At 40.3% G+C, this 27,902-nt stretch overlaps 2 protein-coding genes across 2 annotated transcripts; both read left to right on the top strand.

Moving 5' to 3' along the window:
• The first annotated feature begins 5,300 nt into the window (after positions 1-5,300).
• On the top strand, positions 5,301-6,897 carry LOC122028058 (dof zinc finger protein DOF1.4-like). Its single transcript, XM_042587079.1, has one exon. The coding sequence runs from the start codon at positions 5,619-5,621 to the stop codon at positions 6,714-6,716; it is 1,098 nt and encodes a 365-aa protein (XP_042443013.1). The 5' UTR covers positions 5,301-5,618; the 3' UTR covers positions 6,717-6,897.
• Positions 6,898-21,728: 14,831 nt separating this feature from the next.
• Positions 21,729-23,572, top strand: LOC122027442 (myb family transcription factor EFM-like). The gene is made up of 5 exons (XM_042586407.1): positions 21,729-22,050; positions 22,164-22,381; positions 22,479-22,875; positions 22,975-23,051; positions 23,162-23,572. The coding sequence occupies exons 1-5, from the start codon at positions 21,837-21,839 to the stop codon at positions 23,405-23,407; spliced, it is 1,152 nt and encodes a 383-aa protein (XP_042442341.1). The 5' UTR covers positions 21,729-21,836; the 3' UTR covers positions 23,408-23,572.
• Positions 23,573-27,902: the final 4,330 nt, after the last annotated feature.

Genomic DNA, 27,902 nt, shown 5'->3' with positions numbered 1-27,902 from the left:
TTTCAAAAAGTGTCACGCCCTTCAATCGTGGCAATTTCTGGATTCTTGCTTATCAAAGTGGATAGCATAATATAGGAGTTGCATAATTGCCTTTGAAGCGTCAGTTAATGGAAGAAAACATGAGTTTAAGGTAGGAGTTCTGAATTCGTTCGCTGCCTTGTGTATCTACTGACATCCGAACAAAGATTGATAAAAGCTAGAGCAATCTCTTAGTTTGTTTCAATATGATTTACTAATTATTATGTTTGAATCTCTCTTTCACAATGCAGTTTAAGGATATTTATCCATTATGATTTATTCATTAGAATTTCTTCCATTCTAATTCTTGTGCTTTGTTCTCCTGAAATTTTACCTTTAACTCGAATCCATGTATCTGGTAAGCACTTTAATTTAATCAACTCACTATCATAATGTTGTCTGTGCCTAAACTTTGGTTGATGGCGATATGAATCAACTTATCATTCTAAAATATTCTAAATAAGAAACAATGGCTCAATATATTTAATCTAAAAAATAAAATTTAGATATAAAATTGCACAAAAATGCTCAACAATTTGATAGGCAAATTAGTTTGTTGCATCATTTTCAGCTGAAAAGTTGTCTATGGCTTCTTTTGCAATTGGAAAGCTAACTTAATAATCAGAGAGACATTTTCAATTATGTACTCCTGTAAATTGCAGACAATACTCCTGAGCAAATGAACATTCATAGTTGAACCACAAAAGAACATATTGGCTTTGCAGTTGTTTTTTTTTGAAAAAAAAATTACATAAAAATCGTGGCTGGTTCATAGTTTATCATCGTTCATAGTATTTCACCCTATAGTTTATTGTTATTGTCCAGTAGAAGAAGATACTCCTTATTCTACAAAGAATTCATCACGTTGGAATATAAATTCTCGACTACCGATGAGTATTAGAATCTGATTCATTCCGACAAAACCTGAACAAACAATGCATAGCCGATCAACAAAATCAGAGGAGACCAAGATCTTCATTATGGGAATAATCTCGTGAAACTGATATATATTAATTTAGTAAAGATGTCTGATGCATAATCTAAACATTGAGCATCGAATCTTGCGCCCAAAATCTTGGTCACGCATAGGGCCCTCCCCACCCTGTTGGACACAACAATTCTCCCCCACCTGTCATGACGAATCTTTCCCCTCTTCCCCTCCAATGGCAGCGCCCTAACATGCCCCTCCTCGCCACTGCCAGCTACGGATCTGCCTACCTATCTACCTAGTCACATCCAAATTCCTATGCCACGAAATTTATTTATTATATACAAAGCTGCATAATTATGATTAGATTTATAATTCGGAGTTTAGGAAGCTTAGGGGCTAAGCAAAGTTGCAGTGGAGATCGGCCATTACGAGTATGAAATCATGAATCTTTCCTTGTAGTTAGGAAATCTAGCTATGCGGCAGCATGCACTCCTTTAAGCCTTTTGTAATCGACGATCGATCAGGCGCAGAGAGAGAGAGACGGCTGTGGAGATCGAGAAGGACCATTCCACCCGCACGAAAATCCACGCAGACCATGGGCACCAAACCGGAGCCTGATGTTTGTTTATACGTTCAAATCGATCGCCACCGCATCGACAAATTCCATGTCCGTTGTGTTGCATGGGATGGCGATGGATTCGTGAAGCCCTAGGAAAGTCGCAGCTGCCTGCTGCTGAGGGAGCAGACCTCTCCGTCATGATCAGTGATCGTACTTACTGCACACTCACTAAAGAAGCGAGATCGTGAGAATTGAACGGATGATGGATGCATGGGATGGGTATGTTCCCCATGTCATGTCAAGTCATGCATTGATGTCGTATCATTATGTCATATCGTGGCAGGCACTGGCATCGGCACTGACATACATGCATCACCCACCTTCCCCTGCCTGCTCCTCCTCGCTCTGTTCCAGCTCCAGCGTCACCAGCCACTGTTGCATGCGTTGCATGCACCATTAACACCCATCGATGCCTTCTCGTCCCAGCTTCCATTACAGAGCCATGAGCTAGAAAAGAGAACCCAAGGGAATCTATCCTTCTGTCTCCCCGCTCTCTTTCTTTTCTCGCTTTCCTCTTATCAGCAGCATGCATCGCGCCAGTACTGTTCCTGAATTGAATAAGATTGGGGAGCGTGGGAAAAGAGCGTCCGATTTGGGACAAAATTAAAGCAGCGGGAGAGCCCGGATTCCGAGGGGTCGATTCAGTGACTCCACTCCTTCCCTCCTCTTGTCCGTTATCTCTTTTTGACGGCGACCGCGGTGGGTTTGCGCGAGCCATCTCGCTGCCCGCTTCAGCGAAGCAACCGTCCCGTACGGCTCGGGCCGTGGCCAGTCCACGGGGGAGGGCCGTGCTGTGGTGCGTTGCTGGCGGTGAGCCGTCGCTTTCGCTGCGGTCTCGGCTTCCCTTGTTCCCTGACGGCACGCGCACTGACCGCGCTGCCTCGGGAACGCCGCGGCACCGCTTCCTTGCTTGCGCCATCTGCCATCACTCCCTCCGCGTCTCGGCTCAGCGCTACGCACCCAACCGCGCTACGCGACGCGACCGTCGTGGAGCCCACGTGCCAATTTTGTGGACTGGATTCTGACCGAGGCGAGGAGGAATAGTACGCTACGGCTCGTTTCTAAGCTTCCAAAAGGAGAAGACAAGATCACGCCCAAACAAACTATAGATTGAAATCGACGAGAATTACTGATCTGTTTAATATTCGTATATTGATCATTTATACACTGAAAAGTGGCGAGAATTTGCCGGAGGAGATCGTCGAAATCTGTGGCGCGAGTTCCGTGAGTGGGATTACGTCCTCGATAATAAACTCCAACGTCTTGCATGGGAAACGTGCCTACAATTTATCCAGACATAGATCGACACAAAGGGGACATTCCCTTTGCACTCTTTCCGAAGCAATTAGCCTGCCTTCGTAATCATTTTCTTTGAATCGTGATTAATATAATCGATTAGATGACGGACAATGACTGAGGCCAGCTCACACTCCAACATCTTTAGTACCGTTTCCTTCCAAGATCTTGAACAGGTAGATTCACTTGGACCGGATCGGATTTCAGTCGCCTTCTCATTCTCATGCTTCTGACAACGTTCCTGGTTAACTTAAACGGATCGGCTTTGCAGGAATCTTCCTTCGATCCGATTAGAATAATGGTAAAGAAAGAGTTGGAGCACCGGCTTTGAGCATTCTCGATGTCGTTGTCACTGTTGAATCCAATGAAGGGAGATGATGGCGTTCCAATTTGTATCTACTCTCGAGGAACATGACAAGATGCCCACTGTCCCCGGCCATTTCCATACTTGTTTATGTTTTGCTCCAAAATCTAACCATCATGTCTCTAAAATCTAGGGCTCTTAGACTAGGGATTACGCGCGAGGACCCTATCCTTCGTGCCCCAGTTGCATTGACTAAGATTTCATCCACAAACCAAACCACAAAGTTATCAAGCACCGACAGGACGATATGGCTCGGTTAATTTATATTAGTTTCAGTGAACGACTCATTCCACGAACGGATTTAATTAAAGATGCAGGACGAAATATGCTCGGCTGGGGCGATATGTGATTGGGACATTGCATTGACTGAATGATTGAATTCTACGGAACGCAGATAAAGTTTGTGATCGATTGTGAGTTGGTGCTTTTTGGATTAATTATGGAACATATAAACAAATTATATATATATATTTTGTCTTTTTTTTAATCGTCCGAGCAGAGCTGTGTGCTATACTCTTCTTGAAAACATATGGCTGCTGTCATGAAATGATACGGCTTCATATATATGATTTCAAAGATAATATGGGTCGATATATGATCGATAATTAAGATATGTTAAATTAGTAGTCAAAATTAAAGTATAAATATCTGAATATATCATTTTTAATGGGACTTAGTTGCCTATTTCTTGTGAGCATGAATTTCAATGTAAATTCCATCTATTCTAGAGCCGGTCAGATATCTGGATTAGTTTTCGATTTTTACTGTGCATGACTCCTAATTATAATCCGATTGGTTCCAGAGTTGATTGGACCTTCAGGGCTCAGTGTGCCACTCCTCATGGACATGACTCCAAGTATAAACTCGACACGCCCTAGAATCGACGGAACCTCTGGGCCTCGGTTCTCCACTTATCATGGACATAATTTCCAATATAAATCCGACCGACCCTATAACCAATCGAATATGCAAAGCTTAGTTCCTCATTTCTCATGGATATAACTTCTAACATAAACCCAACCAGTCCTATAATTGGTCGGATCTTCAGAGCTCAGTTCTCTACTTCTCTTGAGCATAACTCCCAACATAAACTCAATCGACTCTAGAGCCGGTCGGACCTCCAGAGCTCAATTCTCTACTTCTCATGAGCATGACTCTCAGCATAAACTCCATCAGTCTTATAGTTAGTTGGAGCTTCGGGACTCAGTTCACCACTTCACATGAACATGACTCTCAACATAAATCCGACCGGCCCTATAATCAATCAGACCTTCGAAACTTAGTTCCCCACTTTTCATGGATATAACTTTCAGTATAAACTCGACCGCCCTATGCCAATCGGACTTCAACTGGGCTTGGATCCCTACCTCACATGGCATGACTTCAAACATATACCTAATTGACTCCAAGCTTGATCATACTTCCTCTAGAAGAATGTCTTGTTATGAAATCATAATCACATGTCTGTTACTCTAACATATACATGCAACAGAATCTTCTTCTACCTAGGAGAAGGTCACTACCCTATATATTCTGACACTTAATATCCTTTAACGCCTTATTATTGTGGAGGGATAATATGAAAGAGGATCATTTCCGTTGATTAGGTACACGTAATCTTGTTCTTCATTTTACTCGACTGTCATTCTAACTTGAACATCAAAATACCTGCACCATGACCTCTCCTTGATTCTTGCCCTAGCGTTTCTATCGATTTTATCTATAATATGCGTAAGTCCATAACTCCTAGCTCTAGATCTATAGTTCCTGGTTCGAATTATTTCCTCCGTCGATATTCTAACTTCCGGACGGAATCACAACCCTGTGATACATTTAATCACTATGTATGTTATACATTTAATCTCTAAGTGTTTATTCATTATATGCCATCACGAAAGAGTTTGCGATGACGATAAGAAGCTTAAAATTGGATCTTACAAGGGACGTAAGCAGAATTATGTCAGTGTGAATTAATAGAATTTATATTACGTTTTTAAATTTGTACGAGAAGTGAGAAGTTAAGTGGTGAATAATAATGAAATAAATATGAACATCGGCATCGGCCATCGGCCATCGGCATGATAAAATACTGCAACTTTGCAGTTCCCCAAAACCTCTCTTGGTCTGGTTTGCTTGCTGAGGGACAACAAGTGCATCCATGGCAGTTTCTTTTTCCCTCTCCTCTCTCCTATATAATCCACCTTCCACAATCCACTCCACGTTATTCGATCTCTCCATTATCCATCACTCTCATCCAAACATAACCTCTCCTTCCTTTTGAAGGATCCTTCTTACTCACCAAAGCCACTGCATTTCTTTACCTCTTCATCTTCCTTTTGCTCCTTGTTTTTTTTTCCTTCTGTTCAATTGTCTTTCTGTCGATCGAGAAAATGATCCAAGGGTTATTAGGCGGAGTCGTGGAGGAGAGGAAGACGATCTCGCACCTCATCGACCACTCCCCTACCTCCTCCAACATCTCCTCCCCTTCTTCCTCGCTCACGTCGGCGGCCGCCGCCGGAGATCAGCAGCAGCAGCAGCAGCAGAATCTGCGGTGCCCGCGGTGCGACTCCACGAACACCAAGTTCTGCTACTACAACAACTACAACCTCACCCAGCCGCGCCACTTCTGCAAGACCTGCCGGCGCTACTGGACCAAGGGCGGCGCCCTCCGCAACGTCCCCATCGGCGGCGGATGCCGCAAGACCAAGGTAGTCCCCGCCATCGCCGCCGCCGTCTGCAGCCCTAAGCCTGCGCCCAACAAGGCCAAGCCGCCGGCCGCCGGCTCCGACCTCCTTCTGAGATCCGGTTTAGGCGGCGCCGGCGGGCTAGAGAGCGATCTCTCCGCCGCCGGCCCGTTGCTGTGGGCTTCGCCGCACACTTCCCATCTGATGAGCCTGTTGAGGTCCGGCGCCGGCATGCAGATCTCCGGCACGCACTGCGGCCTCAACCTCGGCTCGCCGGCGGCCAGACCGAAGGAGGACCGCTCCTTGCTCTGTTCAAACACGGCGGCCGATCTAAATGCCCATGCCCTGAGCTTGGATCCCCTGAACCAGCTCGGTTTGGGCGCCTCTCTGTGGAAAAACCACCACCACCACAACAGCATCAACCACAACTACTACCACCAACCGCAGTCACGGCAGCTGCCGCAGCAAAATGGCAACCACCTGCAGGCTATAAGCGACATGCCGAGCTCTGAAATCCAAGACCTGTACCAAAAGTTCAAATCCTCAACCAACTACTACAACGAGCCGCTGCAAACGGTGATCGGCAACGCCAACGCCGGATTTGAGCATTCCTCTTGCAACGGTTCCACCGCCCCGAGTTCCATGTTTTCGAATTCCGCCATTGCCGCCGCAGCTTCTGCGACGGCGACCATCTTAGAGCCAATCCCACAGCTCTCTGCTGCAGCCGAATTCGGTTACTGGAACAACAACCCCGCACTGGCGGCATGGTCCGATCTCCCAACCCCGAATGGTGCGTTCCATTAATGATCAGGAAAAGTTAGGACTCACTTTTGTTCTGTTGTAGTAATTTGTGTTTAGGCTTCTTAATGTCGTCGTTTGTTCATGCTGGTGAACTGAGATGATATCTTCAGTCAAATTATAGATATGGGAAATGTGATGGACGTACTGTTAGGTTTCTCTTTTTTAATCATTGTTGTGTTTTTAAGGGCGTGTTTACTTTGTGTATCATCAGCTGCTACATCGAGATCGATTGATAATTAGATGTAGTGGTTAGTCACCCTTTTCTTGGTCTCTGTCTTCTGGTGGCCTAATTCTCAAAGAGAAGTACGCAATGTTCGATCGTGACAAAAAGAGGAGACGTTGATTTCAAATCGATGAGTCGATCGGATGGAAATTGAGATGTGGATCCGGAGTGTGAGTGTGATGAAAGTGGGGAAAAAGAGGAGATATGATGGGTGGGAGATTCCTTCTTGTTGTTAAGTGAGAAAGTGGAGAGGTAAAGAGGGAGGATGGCAGCCTTTGGAAGGGGGTGTGGCCTAAACGCAGCAGGCGAATTAGATTCTTCCCCCACCCAACACACGCACTGCAGCCTTATGTTTTTAGAGACAGCAAGAGAGAGAGAGAGGAGAGAGGGAGAATTTGGCCTCCTTTTCTGATTTAGTTTCATTTAGAATCTATCTATATCCTTCCAACTGTTGAATGGCTAGATTTTGGAAATCATTATTAACATTTTTTTAGTTGAATTTAAACCGTGCAAAATGATTTAAGCAAACAAAGGCCCATATAAGGACAAGAACGAGTCCATGTAATTAAAGCCCAAAATGAACCTCTGATGGAGGCCCAAGTTGTTAGACGGCGAGGTGGACATGGCCTTCGTCGTCGATCTTTCCGGAGAGAAGGAAAATAGGCGGAGGACGATGGTAGGAGCATCATGTGGGGTAGAGGAAGATTGGAAGAGCGATCGCGAAGCCGCGTTGATGAAAGGTGAGAACTTACTCATTGCTTGTGTTAATTGAAGGATGCATTTGATGGATCAAGATCGAAGCTTTATCCGAAAACCACCCTCTTTCTTGTTTCATATTCTACTCTTTTTCTCAGTCAGGTATCCTTCTCGTCGTCAAGTTAGTGACATATAACTAACTGGAGCTATATCAGCGACGCAGAGAAAATCCACTGTTCATTTTTCTTTCTTTTTTGTTAGAAATTTATTGTTTACAAGTTACAAGGAAAGCTGTCATAACAGGAGAAGTGAGAAATGTCAGTACTGTGGGTTATATCTAGTGAACTGGTGGATCAATGGCTGAGTTGCTCTTTGGAAAAAAAAAAAAAACTAAATTTGCAATTTGTATCTATGATTTTGCTGATACGGTGAAAGAAGGATGTGTTTGTGGAGTTCCATCTTGAGAACCAGGCAACTTCATACCATTCGGCATGGAACAATATGATTACGTAACTGCTGGTAGTAATGTGGCATGAACATGTCCACTGAGGTCGAAAATTTGGTGGCTTGAAAACATCGTTAGTATAGCATAATGATGGAAGTGCCATCTGACATTATCATGAGGCAACATCCTATGGGCATCACATGGGTTGTTTTGAAGGATAAATTGAGTGAAAGTGTGTCATCTAAGTTCAAGAATGAAAGTTCATGGAAGAGATTTTCAATGTGACAAAGTTGACACCATTAGTCTGTGGAAAAATGTGCTATAGAGCCAATTGAACCGCGTGCATAATGAAAGCATGAACTCTATCATGGGGGTAAATGAACCCACAAATCATTGTAACTCTTGGGCCCCCGGATAGAAGAAGAAGTGTCTACTGCATCTATTGTGTAAAGAATTTCAAGCAATCGACCAGAAAATTGTAGAAATGGTGCTTCAGAGTGAAAAAGAAAATGATTGCAGAGAGACATACGTTAAGGCATTGTGTGTATTGATGAAACTAGTTTCCTATCCATATCACTTTAATAACTGCGAATTGATAATGATCAATGCATGGAAGTGGAGTAGGCTTCAGAGGATTTGCCATAACTTTGTCCATCAATTTTGAAGCAAATTCAGACAAGGGCTCAAGTGAGACCAGAACATGTTTTGAATTGGAAGGAGACATTGCTTGAGAAGCCATGCATTCTAAAAGTGGAATGGAGGTTTTATTGCAAAATGAAATACTTGTTGGTTGTATAATGGTGTAATGTAGAATGAGAGATTGTTTTGAGACCAAGAGTAAATATGTTGTATGCATTAGTTCGTGTGTTTGCTTAGGAATTGACCTTCAATTGCAACGAATTCTCTGCATGAAAGTTTCTTTATTGTGCTAATTAGAAGATCAGAAATATTTACACTGGATGGCAGAGTATGTTAGGTGACCTTCAGAATGTAGTGGTTTGTTTGGGGCTTTATTTATGAAAGAACTAGTAGAGCCTACTCTAGCAAAATTCACCATTTAAGTTCCATAATGAAAATGTACAAGGGAACCGAATATTGCTCAATTATGACAATGCTGCTTTTGATGTTCTAAATGCTAAAGGTGTGATAGGTGATAAAATTTTCAGTTTTCATAATTTGGAATTCATATCAAGTCTTAGTTTCTTCAGTTGATGTTGATTTGAATACATTGCTTCAATCCAAAGTCCTACATATGATTCATTTGAAGCGAAACTGTATTACAATGAAATATGAGTGTGTGTGTGTAATTTTTTGGAGAATGGAAGTTTGACATCTATTTTCTTTGTTTTTTCTACGCGTGTAGCTTCTGTGCTTGATATACATACAATAATTGAATCTGCTCAATTTCATTGCTTACATAAATGCAATATATAATTACTTCTCGGAAAAATACAGCTTGATAAGGATAGCTTGCTGAGGATGATTAGTTTTTAAAATACTGAGTTTCCTTATGCAACTCATGCCCCTTCAGAAGCTACCAGATCAACCACTGAAATAGTGACAGCCACAAAATTTTCTGTCATGGGCAAGTGATTCACAAACTAATTGAAGACCAATAAAACTAACCGATGTGATTCAATTACCGTATGCCTTGATCTTATCTTTTCCACATCTTCCATACATCTTAAATGCAGATTCTTCCTCACTATCTACCATTTGTTTACTTAGACAGTGCGCTGCTTCACCATGAAAATGATCTTTTTGTCTCCAAGCTCTGCATATCTTGTCAGAATATTAGAATTTTGATTCTTCCTCGTGATCTATTATTTTTATTGTGACTGTTTGTTGCTAGCTTCATCATGAATGGATCTCATGTCTCCAACCACCACTGAAGGCAAAACCAGTGTCGGTATAATTCGTATTCTTCTGTCTAATTCATAAATCATTAAATCTTGAAGGAGACGAGCCATCTCCGCTGCTGGTTTAGTATTTAGTATATCTTTAATTAATTCTTTCAGGCTCATAAAGCATTCAATGCTGCATGATATGACGGGGGAGAGAAAATGCAGATTCCTTCCCATGTGAAGTGGGTCCTAATGGAATCAGCAATTTTCTTCAATTCTCTGTCTCGTGGGTACTTGCAAAAGGACACCAAAATTAAATGCATGACGATATACAGTTGAAAATCTGTTCAAGTTTATCCAGATCATTGATGGATGAGCTCCATTGGCCATTGCAAGGTAGGACAGATCATTATTTGCTTTCTATTCTTATGTAACTTGGCGTGCCCAATTCGTTAGTGTCTGAAAGAGATTTACAAGTTTCTGTTATATAGGAATAGATTAACAGTATATCCCTTTCTATTTGGTAATTCAGTTGTCTGAGCTTTACCGATTAATTCTGAAAGTAGTCTGGCTTTCCCTTAGCTTGTCTACTAGATAAATTTATAGCTTATACACATTCAGAAACAAACCTTTAGGATATTTGTCTCATTTAAAATTCAAACTTTGATATACTTTTATTGCTCCTCTAAGCATTTTTACTATTGTACTACACTTGTGGGGGCAAGAATTATTAGATCACACCCTAATTTTTTATATGATCTGATCACAGCCCCCCTACTCTATTCCAAATAATCTGATTCTTTGATCGGCTTGCTGAATCATTTTGAACTAAAACTTCGACGTGTGAGTTCATTATGCCTGAATGTGAATTATGGGGTGTAAATACATGGAATGTTTAACAAGTTGATCAGGCAATCAACTTTTGACTCAGTTTGGGTTGAAATTTTGTGTGAATTTATTACAAAGTGATTCAAAAGGTTGATTTTAGAATCAGTTTGTTGACTCATATTGGGCTGTTTAAGACATTATAGGACAGTAAGACTTAAACAGTATAACATTTTTTAAGATGTAAATGGTCTCGCACTAGATTTTAATCCAAAATAAGTCAATCTACTTGTTTGACAAAGATAAAGGTATCTTAGAGGGGCAGTGCGGTGTGATTCCATCAATTTGGAAAATTGGGGCACGATCTAATAAAAACTGAAAATAAAGGCCGAGATCCCATCAAATGCTCTTCTTATCTTAACAGCTGCTATTCCAGTCCACGCTTTTCACGAGCGTCACAATTAAAAGCAGTATCTTTCAGATGCAGATCATGAGAGGGTTACTTTACTTATGCAGTTATGCTTGGGTTACTTTACTTTAATTTCAGAAGAAGAGATCAGCAGCAGTAAGCTTGTTTCAGAGCTAAATCTAGAAATTTTGAGTACAAAAATTAAGCAGTGATTTGGTTGAATGAAATGAGAACGCTTGAGGACGATAGGAAAAAACGCACAAGCAAAAAAGTTTCACATAATCTGTCTTCTGGATAAGATAGAGCCTGATACTGGTTCCCACTTTTTACACCATTGATCATTTTTCCTCTTCCAAAAGGCAAAAGCCAATGTTAAGAGTCAAAAAGTAATATCATGCAGATACTCCACTGTCATCATACCAGGAATCGAGTGCAAGGCCAGGCTTAATTAGTTCCCTTTCCACTAAGATTTTACATTGTTTCTATTAATTGTATTTCTGATCGAATCAAATTGTAGGCTTCCTTTTTATGTTATGATTCATAAGTAGTATCTGTTGTGGCCTATTACTAATGGTAAATAAGATACTGTTTTTTTTTAGTTTGGACTAGGACTGGTTTCTCTAACTCTTATTTCTTCATTGTATTATCTTGGTGTCTGGAAATCTTTGTGCATTTTTTTTTTCAGAATTCAACTTTTGCAGTGACAGTAAGCATATCTGAAGGTCCAAGTTCAGCTACACTTGTTCCCACTTCGAAAAGCCAGACAGTGAAAAGGGGTAATAAAGTTCTATTTATTTATTTTAACTCCATGCAACTTTGTCTTCATCTTGTGATTCCTATTTCTTTTAACATGGGGCATTATTAATTAGGTTCCTTAATACACATCCGAATCCCTCGGCCTGAGAAATGATTGAGATATCCACAATGCTGTGTGATTCCTTCTCAGTTGGAGGGCAGCCGTATACTTGATTGTTCACCACACTTTAAGCGTGTCTTTTTCCAGAGGCAGGCTTAAATGTTCTCCTTTTGATAAAGGGGAGCCCGAATATTAATTTGATGGGACTCGTCCATCTTCTGCATACGAGGAGATGAGTGAGAGAGAATCTTGTCTTCTTCTCCCCACTCAGAGCAATTTTGGCACATCACTTGAATCCAATTCTTCAAGTTCAAGGAACGAATTTGTTCCGGTGCCTGTTTGCTCACTAGAACCTCGACACATAATCCTCCAAACTGAGTAGCAGAAACAAAAGGATTAGATTTTGGAATTTTTACACAGAAAATGAACGTAAAAGTGGGTGGACAGTGGGGCAGGGAAGAAAGCGAGAATCCCGGGGGAAGAGTGAAGAGTGAAGGGAAAGGAATAGAAGAAGAAAAGAGAGGTTGGAACTTGGAATAGAACTAAAGCGGTGGAGAATGGCGACGAAGGCAGGCGCGCGGCGGGACGTCATCTTCCACGAACACCACCCAATCCACACCACGCTCTTCTCTGCAAGCTCCTATATGTTTTATGACAAACTTATTAAATTTAAAACTTTATTATAGAGTTAGGCTCTTCCATTTGTCGTAGATTGATGTGCCGAATATAAAAGTCTTCATGTGGTAAGATCATGTCTGTAAATCGTAAAGATGGAATTGAGTCCTGATATGTATCAGATCAAGAAGAATTCTCAGGGTTGATACTTGGGATCGATTGAAGAAGAAAATGAAGGATCAATTTCTTCTGAGTAATACCTCGTGGATTGCACGAAATGGGTTAAACCATCTCAAACAGAATGGTTTGTGAAGACAATGTCAAAGAATTTAGTTTTTTGATGCTGAATATTCAAAATATGTTCGAGGAGGATAAATTGTATAACTTCTTGTATGGTTTGCAGCCTTCGGCATGTATTGAACTTCGGAGGCAAAATGTGAAGGGCTTGGCTAGTGCACTTGTTGCTGTCGATGCCTTAGTGGATCTTCGCATGAATAAAGATAATCTTAAGACTTCGTCATCTTCCAATCCAATTAGATCTGAAAGGATAAGAAAAGAGAATGAAAGAAGGATGATAAGAAGAATGGCAAAAAGAAGGATACAGGGAACAACCAATGGAAAGGAAGGATTGAACATCTAGTCGCTTGAGGAAAGGATAACTCGAAGAATAAAAAATGTTTCTATTGGTCCCGTGGCAGCCGGTTAGAGGAGGGTGAATAGTTTGAAATAAAAATAAAACCTTTCTCGTCTTTTCAAGTTAAATTAAGAAACACTTACATAAAAAGAAACTTAATTAAAGAAAGAAAGAGGCAGAATATTTACTTGGTTACAATCTAGGTGGTTATTAATCTAAGGCAAGTAAAGTTCACTCAAGTCTCCTTTAAGTGGAGAAACTTCTTACAACAGTTGAACCACTCAATTATAAAGCTAAACAGAAAGAGAATTGATTACAAGTGTTGTTATATGGCTTTTGGGATCAAGGCTGTATTTATAGCCTTGATCGGGACACCTAGAAGGATTCCAGGCGCCTAGATAGAATTTTATTCAAGTCGCAACGGATCATGTCATATCGCATTGTGATAAACTTTCAATTCCGGACGCCCGGACGGTGCTATTCCAACTCCCCTGGGACGAGGCGAACTGAGGGTGCCAAGGTGATCCGAGCGTCCGGACCAAGTTAACTTCCTTGTTGACTTCTCGGTTCGGGCCTTCCGCTCGCTTGGATGATTTCGACCATTCGGAATAGGGCTCACTCGAACTCATTTTCCGGCCTTCAAGCAGTCTTCCACTCCGGCTTCTCATCCCTCGGAACCATATGCGCTTCCTTCTCGTCCGTCAGTGTACTCTTTCGCAACACCTTGATCGTCGAATGCATCGAGCTCGTCGACTCTCTCGTGTCATCCTTCTCGCTAGCTGCATCTTTCACTCAACTTTATGTGCTCTTAAGTTCCTATACACTTAAACACAGGACATCAAACACAACAGAACCTAACTCTAACTTGGTTGATCACATCAAAACCTATACAGGGTATTTATAATATCTCCATTTTTTATGTGAACAATCAAAGTTAAGTTAGGCTAAAAATAACACAAACAACTAATAACTAGGTAATAAATTTTGCAACGTGCAAAAATTAAATGAATGCCCTCCCCTTAAACTTGACCTCCATTTCTCCCCCTTTGATCACATATAAAATGAGATACTTTGAAATAAGTTTAAAACAAAGCCTAAAGGAAAATACTATTATAACGATTATCTAGGAAATCATGAAAGTTTAAATTTCGACAAAATCTTGACTTTAATAAGTTATAAATGATTTTTTAAAAAAATAATTTGAAAAATATTTTTAAATATTAAAAAATTCTAAAATTTTTAATAGAGTTTGAATAGACATATATAAAGTAGATATAAAATTTTGTACAGTTAACTTAAGTAGAAATAAATTCTAAAAAAAATAAAATTTTAAAACTACCTTTTTGAGTAATTAATAAATATTTTATATTGGACAAATTAAAAAATTATAACAATTAACTATTTAACAGTTAGTCTATTAAACATTCATTTCAATAATTGTTTCCAAGCTGTGGCGAGACACTAGACCTTCTTGGATATTGGAATAACAACCACTTCTAGACAAAACTTTTTAAAGAAATTAAACATTTAATTTTCTTTCTGCAAATTATAACTTTCAAAAAAAATTTTAATTTATTTTAAGCAGGATTTGAGAACCCAATATAGGTTTCTTTTTACTGGATTGATCAAGTATCTTTTAGAAATATATTTTAATGATAACTTTCTAATTTAACCCTTATAGTATCTAAAATATCAAATTAGTTTTTGATAATATCTAGAATATGAGCATGCAGAATTTTTTAATTTTCTATTTGTTCTTTTAAATTAGTATTTTTAATTTTTAATTTATCAAGCTCCTCTATTAAGTAAGATTTTACTAAAATTCTTTTTATTTCTAAGTTTTCTTTTTTCAAATTTTCCTTTTTGGTTTTTGATTTGCATATTAATTTAGTCATAGATTTAATGTCAAAGTAAAGTTGATCAGGAGATAAGAGATATACCTCATTTACCATGTCAGATATGAAGTTTGATTCTCCCCCTTGTTTCGTTGCATTCGTCTGATGTCGCTCCCCTTCATCGATGTTAGCTTCTGAGGAGCTTTGTTCTTTGTGACTATCCATCAGCGCTAGTCCGCCGTATGCTTCTATATCTGACTTAAATGACGAGCTTTCGTCCCAAGTGGCCTTGAGATTCTTGTGTTTATTTTACTCAGGGCCTTTGCCTTTTTCCTTTTTGAGCTCTGGATAATCCTCCTTTATGTGACTTTCTTTTTAACACTGGTAGCATCGAACCTTCCTTCTATTTTTTTGTTTTTTTTCCTACAATTCTTTAAATTTATTAGACTTAAATTTTTTTAAAACTTTCTTACCATGTATGCTTCTTGGTCTCCTTCCAGATTTGAGTCTAACTCGGGTTCTTCCTTCTTGGTGGCTCTTAGTGCTAGATTCTGGTTTGACTCTACTGTTGTACCTGCACATCGAGTCTCATGTAATTCTAAAGTTGAAAACAATTCCTCTAGGGTGCTTATCTCCAGGCCCTTTGAGATGTAGTAGGCGTTTACGATCGAAGTCTATTCATGGGTTATGGGGAAGGCGTTTAGTGTGTAGCGTACCGAGTCTCGATTGGTTACCGTTTCACCGAGATTGCCCAGTCTGGTGATCAGCTCCTTGATCGTCGCTTGCAATTAGGCTACCTTCTCATCTTTTTCCAAATGAATATTCGTTAACTTGTTCCTAAGAATGTCCCATCGTGCGAGCTTCTCTTCGGATGTTCTTTCATGGAGTTTTAGGAATTTCTCCCAAAGGTCTTTTGTTGATGTGTAGTTTTCTATACAATTTATTTCTTGAGGCGGTAATACACTTAATAAGTGATATTACGTTCTACTGTTGGCTACGAAATCACTTTGCTCCTTCTTCGTCCAGAGATATTTTTCTTTTTCTATGCCTTACTGATCTTTGGGAACTACAAAATCGTACTTGATAATTAAAAGAATTTCAAAGTCGATTTTTAGGAATACCTCCGTTCAACGTTTCTAGTGCGTGAATTGCTCCTCGAACTTTGGTGGAATGAGGCTTGGTCCGACCATTAGTTTCTTTACTTCAGTCGGCGATTAGTCCTGAAGCGTCCTTGCTTTAATACCACTTGTTGGTCCTTTGGTGGCTGACTAGGGGGGTGAATAGCTTGAAATAAAAATAAAACTTTTCTCATCTTTTCAAACTAAATTAAGAAACACTTGCATAAAATAAAACTTATTTAAAGAAAGAAAGAGACTGATCGTTTACTTGGTTACAATCTAGGTAATTGTTAATGCAAGGCAAGTAAAACTCACTAAAAGTCTCCTTTAGGTGGAGAAGTCTCTTACAGTAGTTGAAGCACTCAATTACAAAGCTAAATAGAAAGAGAACAAAGCTCACTAAAAATCTCCTTCAGACGTATTCTCTACTGTTACACATTTATGTGGAAATGAATGGGAAAAGTGTGAATGCTATAGTTGACACAAGGGTTATTCATACCTTTGTGTCGGCCAAATTGGTGAAAAATTATGGGTTGTCAATATGCAAATGCCCAAGATATATCAAATCGGTGAATGCCAAGATGTAGGCGATTGTATCTATGACTTATAATATTTCTTTAACTATTGACACTTGGGTTGGAAAGGCAAATATGATGGTGATTTCACTTAAGGATTTTTAAATAATCATGGGTATTGATTTCTTGCAAAAAAATAAAAACAATGCCTATGCCTCACTTGGACGAAGAAATGGTGATGCATAAGTTAAGTTCTTGCTTTGTTCATTGTGTGTATCCTTATGACAAGGGCCAGAACAAGCGGAAGACAAACATCATATCTGTCGTGTCACTAGAGAAAGACTTAAAGTGGAGTAAAACAATTTACTTGGCTACCTTAATCGACATCAAACCTGACAAGAAGGTCGAGTTGCCTGTTGATGTCAAAGAAGTTATGATTAAGTTTGAAGATGGGATGCCAGTGGAGTTGCACAAACACTTGCCAACAAGGAGAAATGTCGACCACAAAATCGAATTGGTTCTTGGTGTTGTCCCTCCTGCAAGTCCCCTATACCGTGTCTCCTTTTGAACTTGCTGAATTACGCAAACAATTAAACGAATTATTGGAGATAGGGTATGTCTGACCGTCCAAGACTCCATTTGGCGCTCCATTGTTGTTTAAAAAAAGCAAGATGGTTGCTTAAGGATGTATGTGGATTATTGGGCATTGAACAAAGTGACGGTAAAGAATAAGTACCCTGTTCCTTTGGTGCATGATCTGCCGGACAGATTAAGTACGGGAACATGGTTCACAAAACTTGCGATCAGGCTATTGGCAAGTAAGAATTGCGAAAAGTGATGAAGAACAACATGTGTGACTCGTTATAGTTCCTATGAGTTTCTTGTCATGCCATTTAGTTTGACAAACACTCTTGTTACCTTTTGGAATTTAATAAGTAAGGTGCAGTATGACTTCCTTGACAATTTTGTTGTAGTTTATTTGGATGATATTGTAATTTATAGCAAGTCGCTGGAAGAGCACTTGGAGCACTTGAAGATGGTGCTAGATCGGCTGAGGAAGTATCAACTCTATGTAAAGTGGAAAAACTGTGAGTTTGCTAGCCAAGAAATAATGTTCTTGAGAAATATAGCCAGCAATTTCCCTGTTCAGATGGATCCAAAGAAGGTGCACGCTATTGTTGATTGACAACCTCCTTCAATAGTTTATGAACTACGATCATTCTTGGGCTCAGTAAATTACTATTGTAAATTTATTGTTGGTTATTCAAAGAAGGTTGCCCCATTGACAGACTTATTGAAGAAGAATGTGTGGTGGAAATAGTCAGATGCATGCAAAGAAGCTTTTGAGAAATTAAAGACGGCTATAACATCTGAGCTAGTGTTGCATTTGCCAGACTTTGAGTTGCCTTTAAAATACATATTGATGCTTCGGATAAAGCAATTGGTGGTGTGGTGCAAAAAGACCATCTAGTTGCCTTTGAAAGAACAAAACTCAATTCAGTTGAACAGAAATATTCTGCACATGAAAAAGAGATGGTTGTTGTTGTTCATTTCTTACAGGTTTGGAGAGTTTACTTGTTGAAAACAAAATTTTTTTATGAGAACTAATAATGTGGTTGACACTTTCTTTGCCACTCAAAAGAAGTTATCCCCTAAATAGACTCGTTGGCAAGTGTTTTGGCAGAATATAACTTTGTGTGGGAGCACAAACTTGATAGGTATAATCAAGTTACAGATGTATTGAGTCGGAAAGAAGTTTTCCCCACTTTCTACTCTATCACAAGAGTAGAATCAGATATGCTGAAAGGATAAAGTCTATGCAAATGATATATCTTATGGGAAGTTTGTGTAGCAAGTAAGAGATGGGACAATATGGTGGTAATGGATCGAGGATGATCTCCTGATTTACAAAGGGGGGAATCTTTATACCTACAGTGGACAGTCTATGGAGAGAGTTGCTAAAGGAAACTCATGATCTTTAATGGGTTGGTCATCTCGGTGTTGAAAGGATGTTTGTTCTTTGGGCCCATTCTTACATTTGGCATAAGATGGAAAATGACGTGGAAGCTTATATGAAAACTTGTCTAGTGTATCAACAAGACAAGATTGAGTGAAAGAAGGAAGCGGGATTCCTCCAACCATTGCCTATTTCAAAAAAAAAACCTTAGGTTTCAATTTCTATGGACTTTATTAGCGAGTTCCCAAAGGTTGATGCATGCCTTCCATCATGGCGGTGGTGGACAGATTCTCTAAATATATAGTATTTATTGTAGCTCCTTCGGCTTGCCCTTCTAATGTTGTTGAACTATTCTATTGCAACATGGTAAAATTTTTTGGTTTGCCTAATGATATTGTGAGTGACAGAGATATGAGATTTTGGACTTCCTTGTTCAATATGATGAGAACCGATCTCAAATTCTCTGTCGCTAAGCATCCACAAATTGATGGACAGATAGAAAGAATTAATCAATTAATCATGTACTTGAAGAGTACTTGTACCATTATCTTACAACAAGTTAGAAAAATTGGTAAGGGTTTCTAGACAGTGCATAATTCTGCTACAATTTGCATAAGTCTTCAGCCACGGAAAGGAGTCCCTTTGAGATGGTGTTGGGAGAGCAGCCAACAACTCCTACGGAGATAGCCAAGCAAAAATATGGAGGGAAATGCCCTGCAACATATAGATATGCAAAGGGAAAACAAGAGTTGCTTGAGGAAGGCCAAGACAGTTTGAAAAAAGCTACAAGAGAATGAAAAAATATGTTAATCAGAGGCGAAGACCCTTAGAATTCTCTGTTGGGGACAAAGTGTTGTTGAAACTCACTACTCAAATCTAGAAGAGAATTAGTAGCAAAAATACTCATCGAGGACTAATTGCCAAGTATGACTGACCCTTCGAGATCGTGGAGAAAGTGGGTAATGTAGCTTATAGGTTGAATTTACCTAAAAGACTAAAGGTACATCCTACATTTCATATAAATTTCTTGAAGAAATTTCATGCAGATGAAACATATCCACCAAAAAACAGTACCAAGAGAGCTCCACTAGTTGTGAGAAATTAATTCACCGATGATGTTGGGGAGATCTTGGACCACAGAACATTCGGAATGAATAAGAAAAATACAAGGACAGATTTCTTGGTTCTTTAGAAGGGAAAACCTAAATTGGAGACTACTTGGGAAAGGGATGTTACACTTTGGCAATTTGAAAAGCAAATTGAGGCATACATATAGAAGCGTTCGACGAGGACGTCGAGTTCTTCTTTTGGTCGACGAGGACGTCAGGTTATTCTTTTGGGGGGGGGATTGGGGTTGCTAGCTCCTTAACTCGTTGGCAAGGCTAGGCATAATAATTGACTTGTTACTTCTTTAATCCAACTTATTGGGCATGTGCGCAAGGCATGCTAAGCAACGATAGAATTTGTGATAGTGCGTGCGGGCTGTCCAAGAACAAGTCAAGCAGGAGGTCGACCTGCTTGACTTGGTGATGGCGAACAGATGCAAAGATTGGACATGCGGAATCTAAGCATTTAGCCAAGCAAGGCTTGCAGAAAAGGTGAGTCATGGCATGCAGTGGGCGCATCATCGCATGGAATGCAGCACAAGGGACGTAACACCAAGAAGGCTATTTTCGCCTAAGTCCGTGGTGCAAGACTTGGGCCATGCATCAGGCGTGCCGGGTTGCATTTGATATGGTGTCAAAGCAACCAATTTGTAGAGCCAGGCCTGGGCCAAACACAAGGGTGCAGGCTGATGATTGGCATGGTGCTAAAGCAGCAAGTGATGTGGACAGATAGTTGGGACATATGACATGATAAGTTTACGAAACTGCTATGCAACCGCTTGTAATTGTCAAGCCAACTTCTACCTATACATTATAATTAGGTAATATTGGACCATGACTAAGCAGAGAAGAATGTGTGAGCAATTTGTCAAGAGCCCACTTTTTAATCTTTTATTATGAATTCAAAAGGTTTGAAAGTTTTTTCTGTACGTGTAGCTGGTTTTGTATCTTTATCTTGTGCATTCTCTTATATTTTGATGGTGTATTAGTAGGCTATATCAAGTGATAGATATGGTTGCCGCACAGAAAAATTTTAAGATAGAAATTATCCCTGTGACACTAGGCTGTGCATTTGAATTTGTTTTCATAATCTCTCCTTGAGCAATTTTCCCCCGTTGATCCGTCAAATCGCGATCCCAGATCGGATCGGAACATAGATATTTAATTTTACAATTATTTGGCGCGTGGTTGGAAGAATTCCAACCGATAAGATATCGAATCGCACTGGGGTCAAACAAGCACTTGCAATGCGATGAAAGTCAACTAAAAGCACTGGAGGATTTTTTTAAAGGTGGGTTCTGGTCAACCACCCAACGGACGGAGGTCCTTTGCACAAACGACGAGTAGGACACGAAATCACGGATTTAGGACACCAAGGACAACTTTCTCAGTGGTAGGAAGTTGCAAAGAAAGAAACTAAACTCTGTCTAAAGATTTTTATAGGGCTAGGCTTCGCTATATTTGAATTAATTAAATATGTAAATGAGTAACATGAATTCACTTAAATATATAACCAGATTCGTCCACCACGTGCCGAGAAGAGGGAGAATCCATGACTGTCGAATAGGTATCGTAATTTATTTATTTATTTGTTTGTTTTTAATGAAGAGTTAGTAAAATTAACAATTTGGAACGTGGATACCTAAACCCTAGCGGGAGATCTTTTCCAAATCTTTATTCCATCCCAAAATTAAACAAAAGATTTAAACGGAATATATATAAATATAGAAGGTGTGTGTGGGTCGATGAGCACCAGCCAATGGAAAATATGACGAAGATTCCGTCCGGTCCAATTCGGCGTGTCGCCTCGCCGCATGATGCGGTACGCGATGAGTCGTATTCGAATATTTTCTCGGCCTTTTTTGCCCTCGCTCGGTTTTACTGAACCGGGTCGCCCCGTTCGTCCTCTTATCCATTCTTGCGTATAAAAATGGACGTCTCCGCTGTCCTCTTCTCTGCGGCTTCCGGCCTCCTTCGCATCAAGGGGAGAGAGAGAGAGAGAGACCGAGGAGCAGTGAGAGGGACGGGGCGGTTTTGAGGATAGGATGGGATCGACGACGCAGATCGTCCTGGATCTGAAGGCTTTCGCCAGGAGAACAGTCGGTGGGTTCCTCGACGACGCGGCGGAGGCGGAGCTTGGTGCGGGAGATGGTCGGATGACAAAGATGAAGGAGTGCGTGAGGATGCTAGAGGAGGAGAGGACAAAGACCGAGGCTTTCAAACGCGAGCTCCCGCTCTGCATGCTTCTCCTCACCGAAGGTTTCTTTTTTTTTTTTTTAATTCCCTTCTCTTTTGAGATTCTTGATTCGGCGTGGGTTTTGGTTAAAGGTGTGATTTTTATGCTGTTTTATCCGAATAATTTTATGATACAGTGATCGAAGGGCTGAAGATGGAGATGGAGCAATGGTCGTGCGAGAGATCGGAGCGCCCGTTCGAGGAATTTATTCCGACTAGAAGTCGGTGCAAGGAAGAGAGAGGGGAGGACGAAGCGGATTTCAAGGATAAGATGAACTGGATGAGTTCTGTTCAGTTGTGGAGTGATACTTCCAGCGAAGAAAAGAACGATGATGACAACAAAAATTCAACAGAGGTACGAAGCAGAAATTTGAGCCCTTGTTGTTTTTATTTATTCCTCATTCCTCTTCCCTAAACCGATTTTTCTTTTTTTTTTTTTGTGCCGGCGACAGAAAAATGGAAGATCAAATCGCCTGGTCGAGGAACGACAGAGCTTGTTCTTCAAGTCTACTACCCGTGGGGCTAGCTTTTTGCCCTTTAATGGCACATCAGCTCCTACAATGAAATCCAAAGGGGAGCTGAAGCAGGTGTCGGTGTCTCCTGATCTCTCCCTTGTGCCGACTGCGTCAAAGAACTCACCTTGTTCGCTTTCTTCTGCCGCCGAGGAGCATTCTAGCGGTGGGTCGGGATGTGAGGGAGTGGCTGGATCTCCGATGTCGGTTCCTGCTTCTGTGGGCGCGCACCTAAGCTTACAGCTTCAGCCGCCGCCAAGGAAGGTCCGGCGATGCTGGCCACAGGAGCTGCATAGCCGGTTTGTCAATGCTCTCCAACAGCTTGGTGGAGCTCAAGGTGAGATCAAATTCTGACCTTTGTAGTTTTTCATATCTGTAAATGGTGGTTTGAAGTAATCAATACACACTGATACATCTCCAATTGGTTCCGATGCAGTGGCGACCCCGAAGCAGATAAGAGACTTAATGAAGGTGGATGGTCTCACCAACGATGAAGTGAAAAGCCATCTGCAGGTACCCACTAAATTCTACATCTGCTGCCTTGTGCATTCCTGATCACTAATCTTTTGTTGGTTCATGATTGTGGTATAGCATTAACACGATCTTCCTATCTTTGATTTCAGAAGTATCGATTGCACACTCGAAAGGCGCCTAAAGTTTCTTCTATCGGTGGCCGACCGATTGCTGTTTTAGGGGGAGGTATGTGGGTTCCCCAAGAGGACTGCACCTCTTCACCTCAACAAAGTGTCTCACAATCTGGCTCTCCTCAAGGCCCCCTTCAGCTAGCCGTTTCGAATAGAGCACACTCTTTTGCTGGAGAAAGTTGCGGGGAAGAAGATGAGAAGTCAGATAGTTATACCTGGAGATGAAAAGTTAAGAAAATTTATAATTTTGTAGGTTCATGAGAAGAGACCGGCATATTTTTAACTTCGAATATATGCAAGGATATCAGATGTTTTGTGAGTTGTTGTATGATCATATTCAAAGGAATAGTTTATGCCCAGAGTAGGGGAGTCTTTGAGCTCCTCAGATGAGATCTTGGAGAGCAAGCAGATTTCTCCAACCAATTTTTTCTTTCATTTTATTTTTATTGTAGGATCAATTGAGGTGAACTAAGAAAATGTTCAACATCTCATAAGAATAGTTCTACTGGTGTTGGATATTGGATATGATTAGCCTTAATTCTGCTGAAGCTTGGCCTAGTGGGCTATCCCTTCTTGTTTGCTTCTTTTTGGTATTCTTTTGTTTGAAATGCGGATTTATTTGAGCCTGCTGTTTTGAGCCAATTCATGGATTTAGCGTGTAACTGATGGTCTGGTCTTCAAGTATGCTTTGTTGAATGCATCTCCAGCTGTTGATCAAACAACCTCATTCCACAGTTGATGTGTTGAGCCTTGTCGTATTCTTTGCTGTGGATAAGCATGAATTGCATACCAGTTCACGTGGTTCTTTTGTTCACGTCGTCGCCATCTGTTCAAACACAGATTCCACATTAGACGGTGAAAGGCACTTAGGTTGAGATCAAATTCACCCTTCAAATTTCTAGCATCCAGCCGTGGTTGCAGCTTAAATCAAATCAAATATAGATGATACGATGTATAATAGTGGGGTCTGATAAAGTTAGACAATCAAAAGTTAAGGAGATGTGGTAGTCAAAAGTCAAAGAAAGATGACAATCAAGAAATATGGAAAGAGGAAGTAGGACCGTGTGACGACGGCAGCAACATGATTCTCGATCGGATTCTCACAGGCCAGGACTCTACATCCGAGACACCTTGGCCACCCGATGGGCAGTCGGGGTAATACTTGACCTGGATCTGACTGGTCGAGCTCTCATGACCTGGTCGTATCTGGGCCTAGTTCTATTAGTAAGTCAATTTCCGGTCAGTCAACTCCCGATCAACTCTTTGACAATCTCTCCCCAACTCCCGACCCCCCCTGGGTCTAGGTCAGGTGTTATACCCGACTGATCATCCCGAGCGGCCTTATTCATACCCGATCGGGATAAAAGGTGTTACATGACAAACAAGGTTAGGGAATCGTAACCGTCTGTCAGAGAATAACTACGACGTGTCAGAAAATATGTCAACGGTTTACGGTCATATGAGAATGGAAGCTTCCTTCAGCCTACCGGAGGATGCCACGTGTCCTCCATCACTCGGCAAGTCCTGACACCCGACATTCTCTGACATCAGTCAGGCTCCAGAAGGTACGCACTGTCATATAAAAAGGGAGGTCCTCTCCCTTACACAGCTCTCTCGCACATTCGCACTTGTCTTCTACTTTCTTTTTTCTTCGTACATTATTATTGTGGGAAAAAAGTACCTGACTTGAGCGTCGGAGGGCTTGTTACGGGGATTTTTTCCTTGATTTCTGGCCTCTAATGTCTGTGTACTTGTCTGAGTGTGCGCAGAGCTCAAGTACCGCCGGCTCAGTTATCATCGTCTGTCAGCACCACGGGTGAGTCCATTTTTGGAAGCGCATACGAAAAAGATGTCTTAGTCGCCCCTCCGTCAACGTCAATAATAACTCATCCGACTTTCATCTGACTCAAATTTCAGACATGATCAATAGATTTTATGATCAAAATAATGAAATCAAAATGAAGATCAATGTAACTCACTACTCAATTCAACCCACCGGAGAAGAGAAAATCTAAAGAGAAAGGAGAATGGGCTCGAGGGGCTTGTTTGGAGGCCCACATCATACTTGAGAGGCTCAACAATTGTATCTTTGGGCCTCAAATCTTTCGGGCCCATAATTCACTTCCTTCCCTAGGAAAAATCTCAGCAATAATTAGCCTAAAAATACAGAAATCACCTTCTTTATTCCTGGAAGAAAACAAGTGAACGTAAGCAATGAATTCACAACACGGAATCGATGAAAAATAGAGAGTGCATACTTTTCTTCCTAGATGTTCGTAATCTTGCTACTGGATTTTCTAGCCAAATTCAGCAAGAGAAAGAGTAAGCGATGGGGCTGGAGTCGGTTCCAGATGCCGACCTGGAAAGGCGACTTTAAGAATCGGTCACCTAATTATATACGTGGGAGTGGCTTCGTTGGTCCAGCTGTTTCCATGGCCGCCCCAGCTTTCAGATTCCCTGTCTGTATTCCGTACTCGTATCATTCCACCGGGTGGGAGTGGGATCGAAGCGCACGGCGGCACGAGGTTGAATACAAGTGTGATCGACAATCGACATGAATGCATGAAACTGTTAGATTCATCAGTGTGTAAGTGTTAATGTCAAGTGCGACCGAGAGGAATTCTAGGAGGTCAACGGATCTTAAAAATTAATAATGAATGAAGATCGACAGGTCATCAAATCAAGTTTATAGATATTTAGATTTTTTTGCCGGTGCTGAATTCATCCACAGGTCATCCTCCACTATAAGCAATGAACATGCATCCACGCAGCGCCCGCCTCTCAATAGTAGAGTGAGACCTGTTCCCACGAGCTGTGAAGAAAGCGAATGAACGTGTGAATTATGCGCCACCTACGAAGTTTGAAAGGTATCAGAATCGTGTGCCATTACAAAGCTGTTGGGATTTTTATATAGAGGTGGATTTGCGGTGTTGATCTAATCGTTGGGTCTGGTTAGTTATCTTGATGATGAACGGATAATTTTAACTGGTTGAGTTTGATATGACGGACTTTGTTCCATTTAAACTCTTGACATCTCCATTTGGATATCAAAACACTCATTCGAGTAATAGGCATACCCTTCTAGGTATCATCGTTATTGACTTAATCTCATCGATCGTCGAGTTATCCCTTTAGATATCGATACATCCTCTTTGGATAAACTTATCTCAAAAAATAAGAGTATTAATTAAGGTCGAGGTGAAGGCTAGATCTTCTTTCTTTAAGATGATATTGTCCTGCCCAAGTGTTCATGGTTTGTCGACAATTATCTCCCAAGATACAACGGTTTATGTCTCAAAATAAGAGCACACCAAAATTTCAAATCATGTTGAATTTTTGAAACCTTGGAACTCTTAAAAAAAAGGAGAGAGTGGAGAACTCAAGAGGAGAATTCACAACTTGAGAATTGAGGTGGTGTTTGGTTGATAGGTTTAGGAGCGAGAGAATGAAATGATACTAAAAGATATTATTTGGATTGTGGATTTGGAATGACAATTTGAAAATGATTTCCAGATTTATGGAAATCAACCAAAGTCATATAACTAGGTGAGTTTCATTTTCATTTCTATTCTCATTTCACCTTACTATTAAATTCTTACCCATAGTCATTCCAATCATTTAACCAAACGCCACTTGAATCTTTTGAATCAAAAGAATGAGGCTCCTTTTATAGGGATGAAAGTTTTACTCCCAAAGGATGAAAAGTTTATTTCAAGAGATAAAAGATATGGAATGCATCTTTTCACTTAAACCTTATCAATAGGTGTGTCCTTTTACTTAAACTTTATCAATTATTATTAATTAATTCATAATTGATTATTTATTTAATCTATTATAAATATTAATTTTAATATTAAATCACGGTTAATCTTTTAATAAATTAATTAATCAATCAACAAAATTAATTATAATTTCACACCCTTCAATAATTACGTATACTCGAGTTAGCATTCATGTAATCTCATCCATGAATCCAATTTTGTATGTGAGTCAAACGTCCGTCCGATCATATCGGATCAACCCTTCATTAGATATTAAATTCTCATTCACTCGATGTATTAGTTTACAATGGTCTATTCATGAAATAACCGTCTTATCCCTATCTAATTTATTGGAGACTTTCATAGCAGGAGAGGTAGTTTGTGGCTTTGAACCTTCCATAGTGGAATATGATCGGATTTTCTTGGCTGCCCAATGATCGGATTCTTTATCGTGTCCGTTTTGGCTATGGACAAAACTTGAGATTCATAAGTGTTTTATTGAAGTGGTCAGTCTTCACACTTACATGCATAGGTGATCTCCTATTAAAAGTATTTATAATATTCTATTATACCCTTTGCGTTATAATATAGGAATCATTAAGAACTTCTGTTCATCCTTTACTTATTTTACAGGTTGCATCTTTTGTATCCATAAATGAGTTAGAATAATTACTATTAGGTGTCTCGAATCTTGTAGCATAATTGTCGCTTTTGAACCATGATCTTGGGATCTCCAGTCAACATGATTGAGCTACCATTACTCAATTTAAATGTTGAGGTTTAAACTCGTTCCTCTAGACATGCAATATAGTTGATTTCTCAATAGGCCTTTTTTAACTAGCAAATCTACACAATTCCACCACTAGAGATCTATTGCTTTAATGGTATTAAGTCTTTTCAAGTCTTACCATTTTACACTAGTGCTCTTCTCATAATTTCTTAGATACCATAATGTATAA

The sequence above is a fragment of the Zingiber officinale genome, chromosome 10A (assembly GCF_018446385.1).
Source record: "Zingiber officinale cultivar Zhangliang chromosome 10A, Zo_v1.1, whole genome shotgun sequence".
In the NCBI taxonomy this organism is placed as follows: Eukaryota; Viridiplantae; Streptophyta; class Magnoliopsida; order Zingiberales; family Zingiberaceae; genus Zingiber; species Zingiber officinale.
Note: the sequence above shows the minus strand (reverse complement) of the source record. Positions and strands in the feature narration are given on the sequence as shown.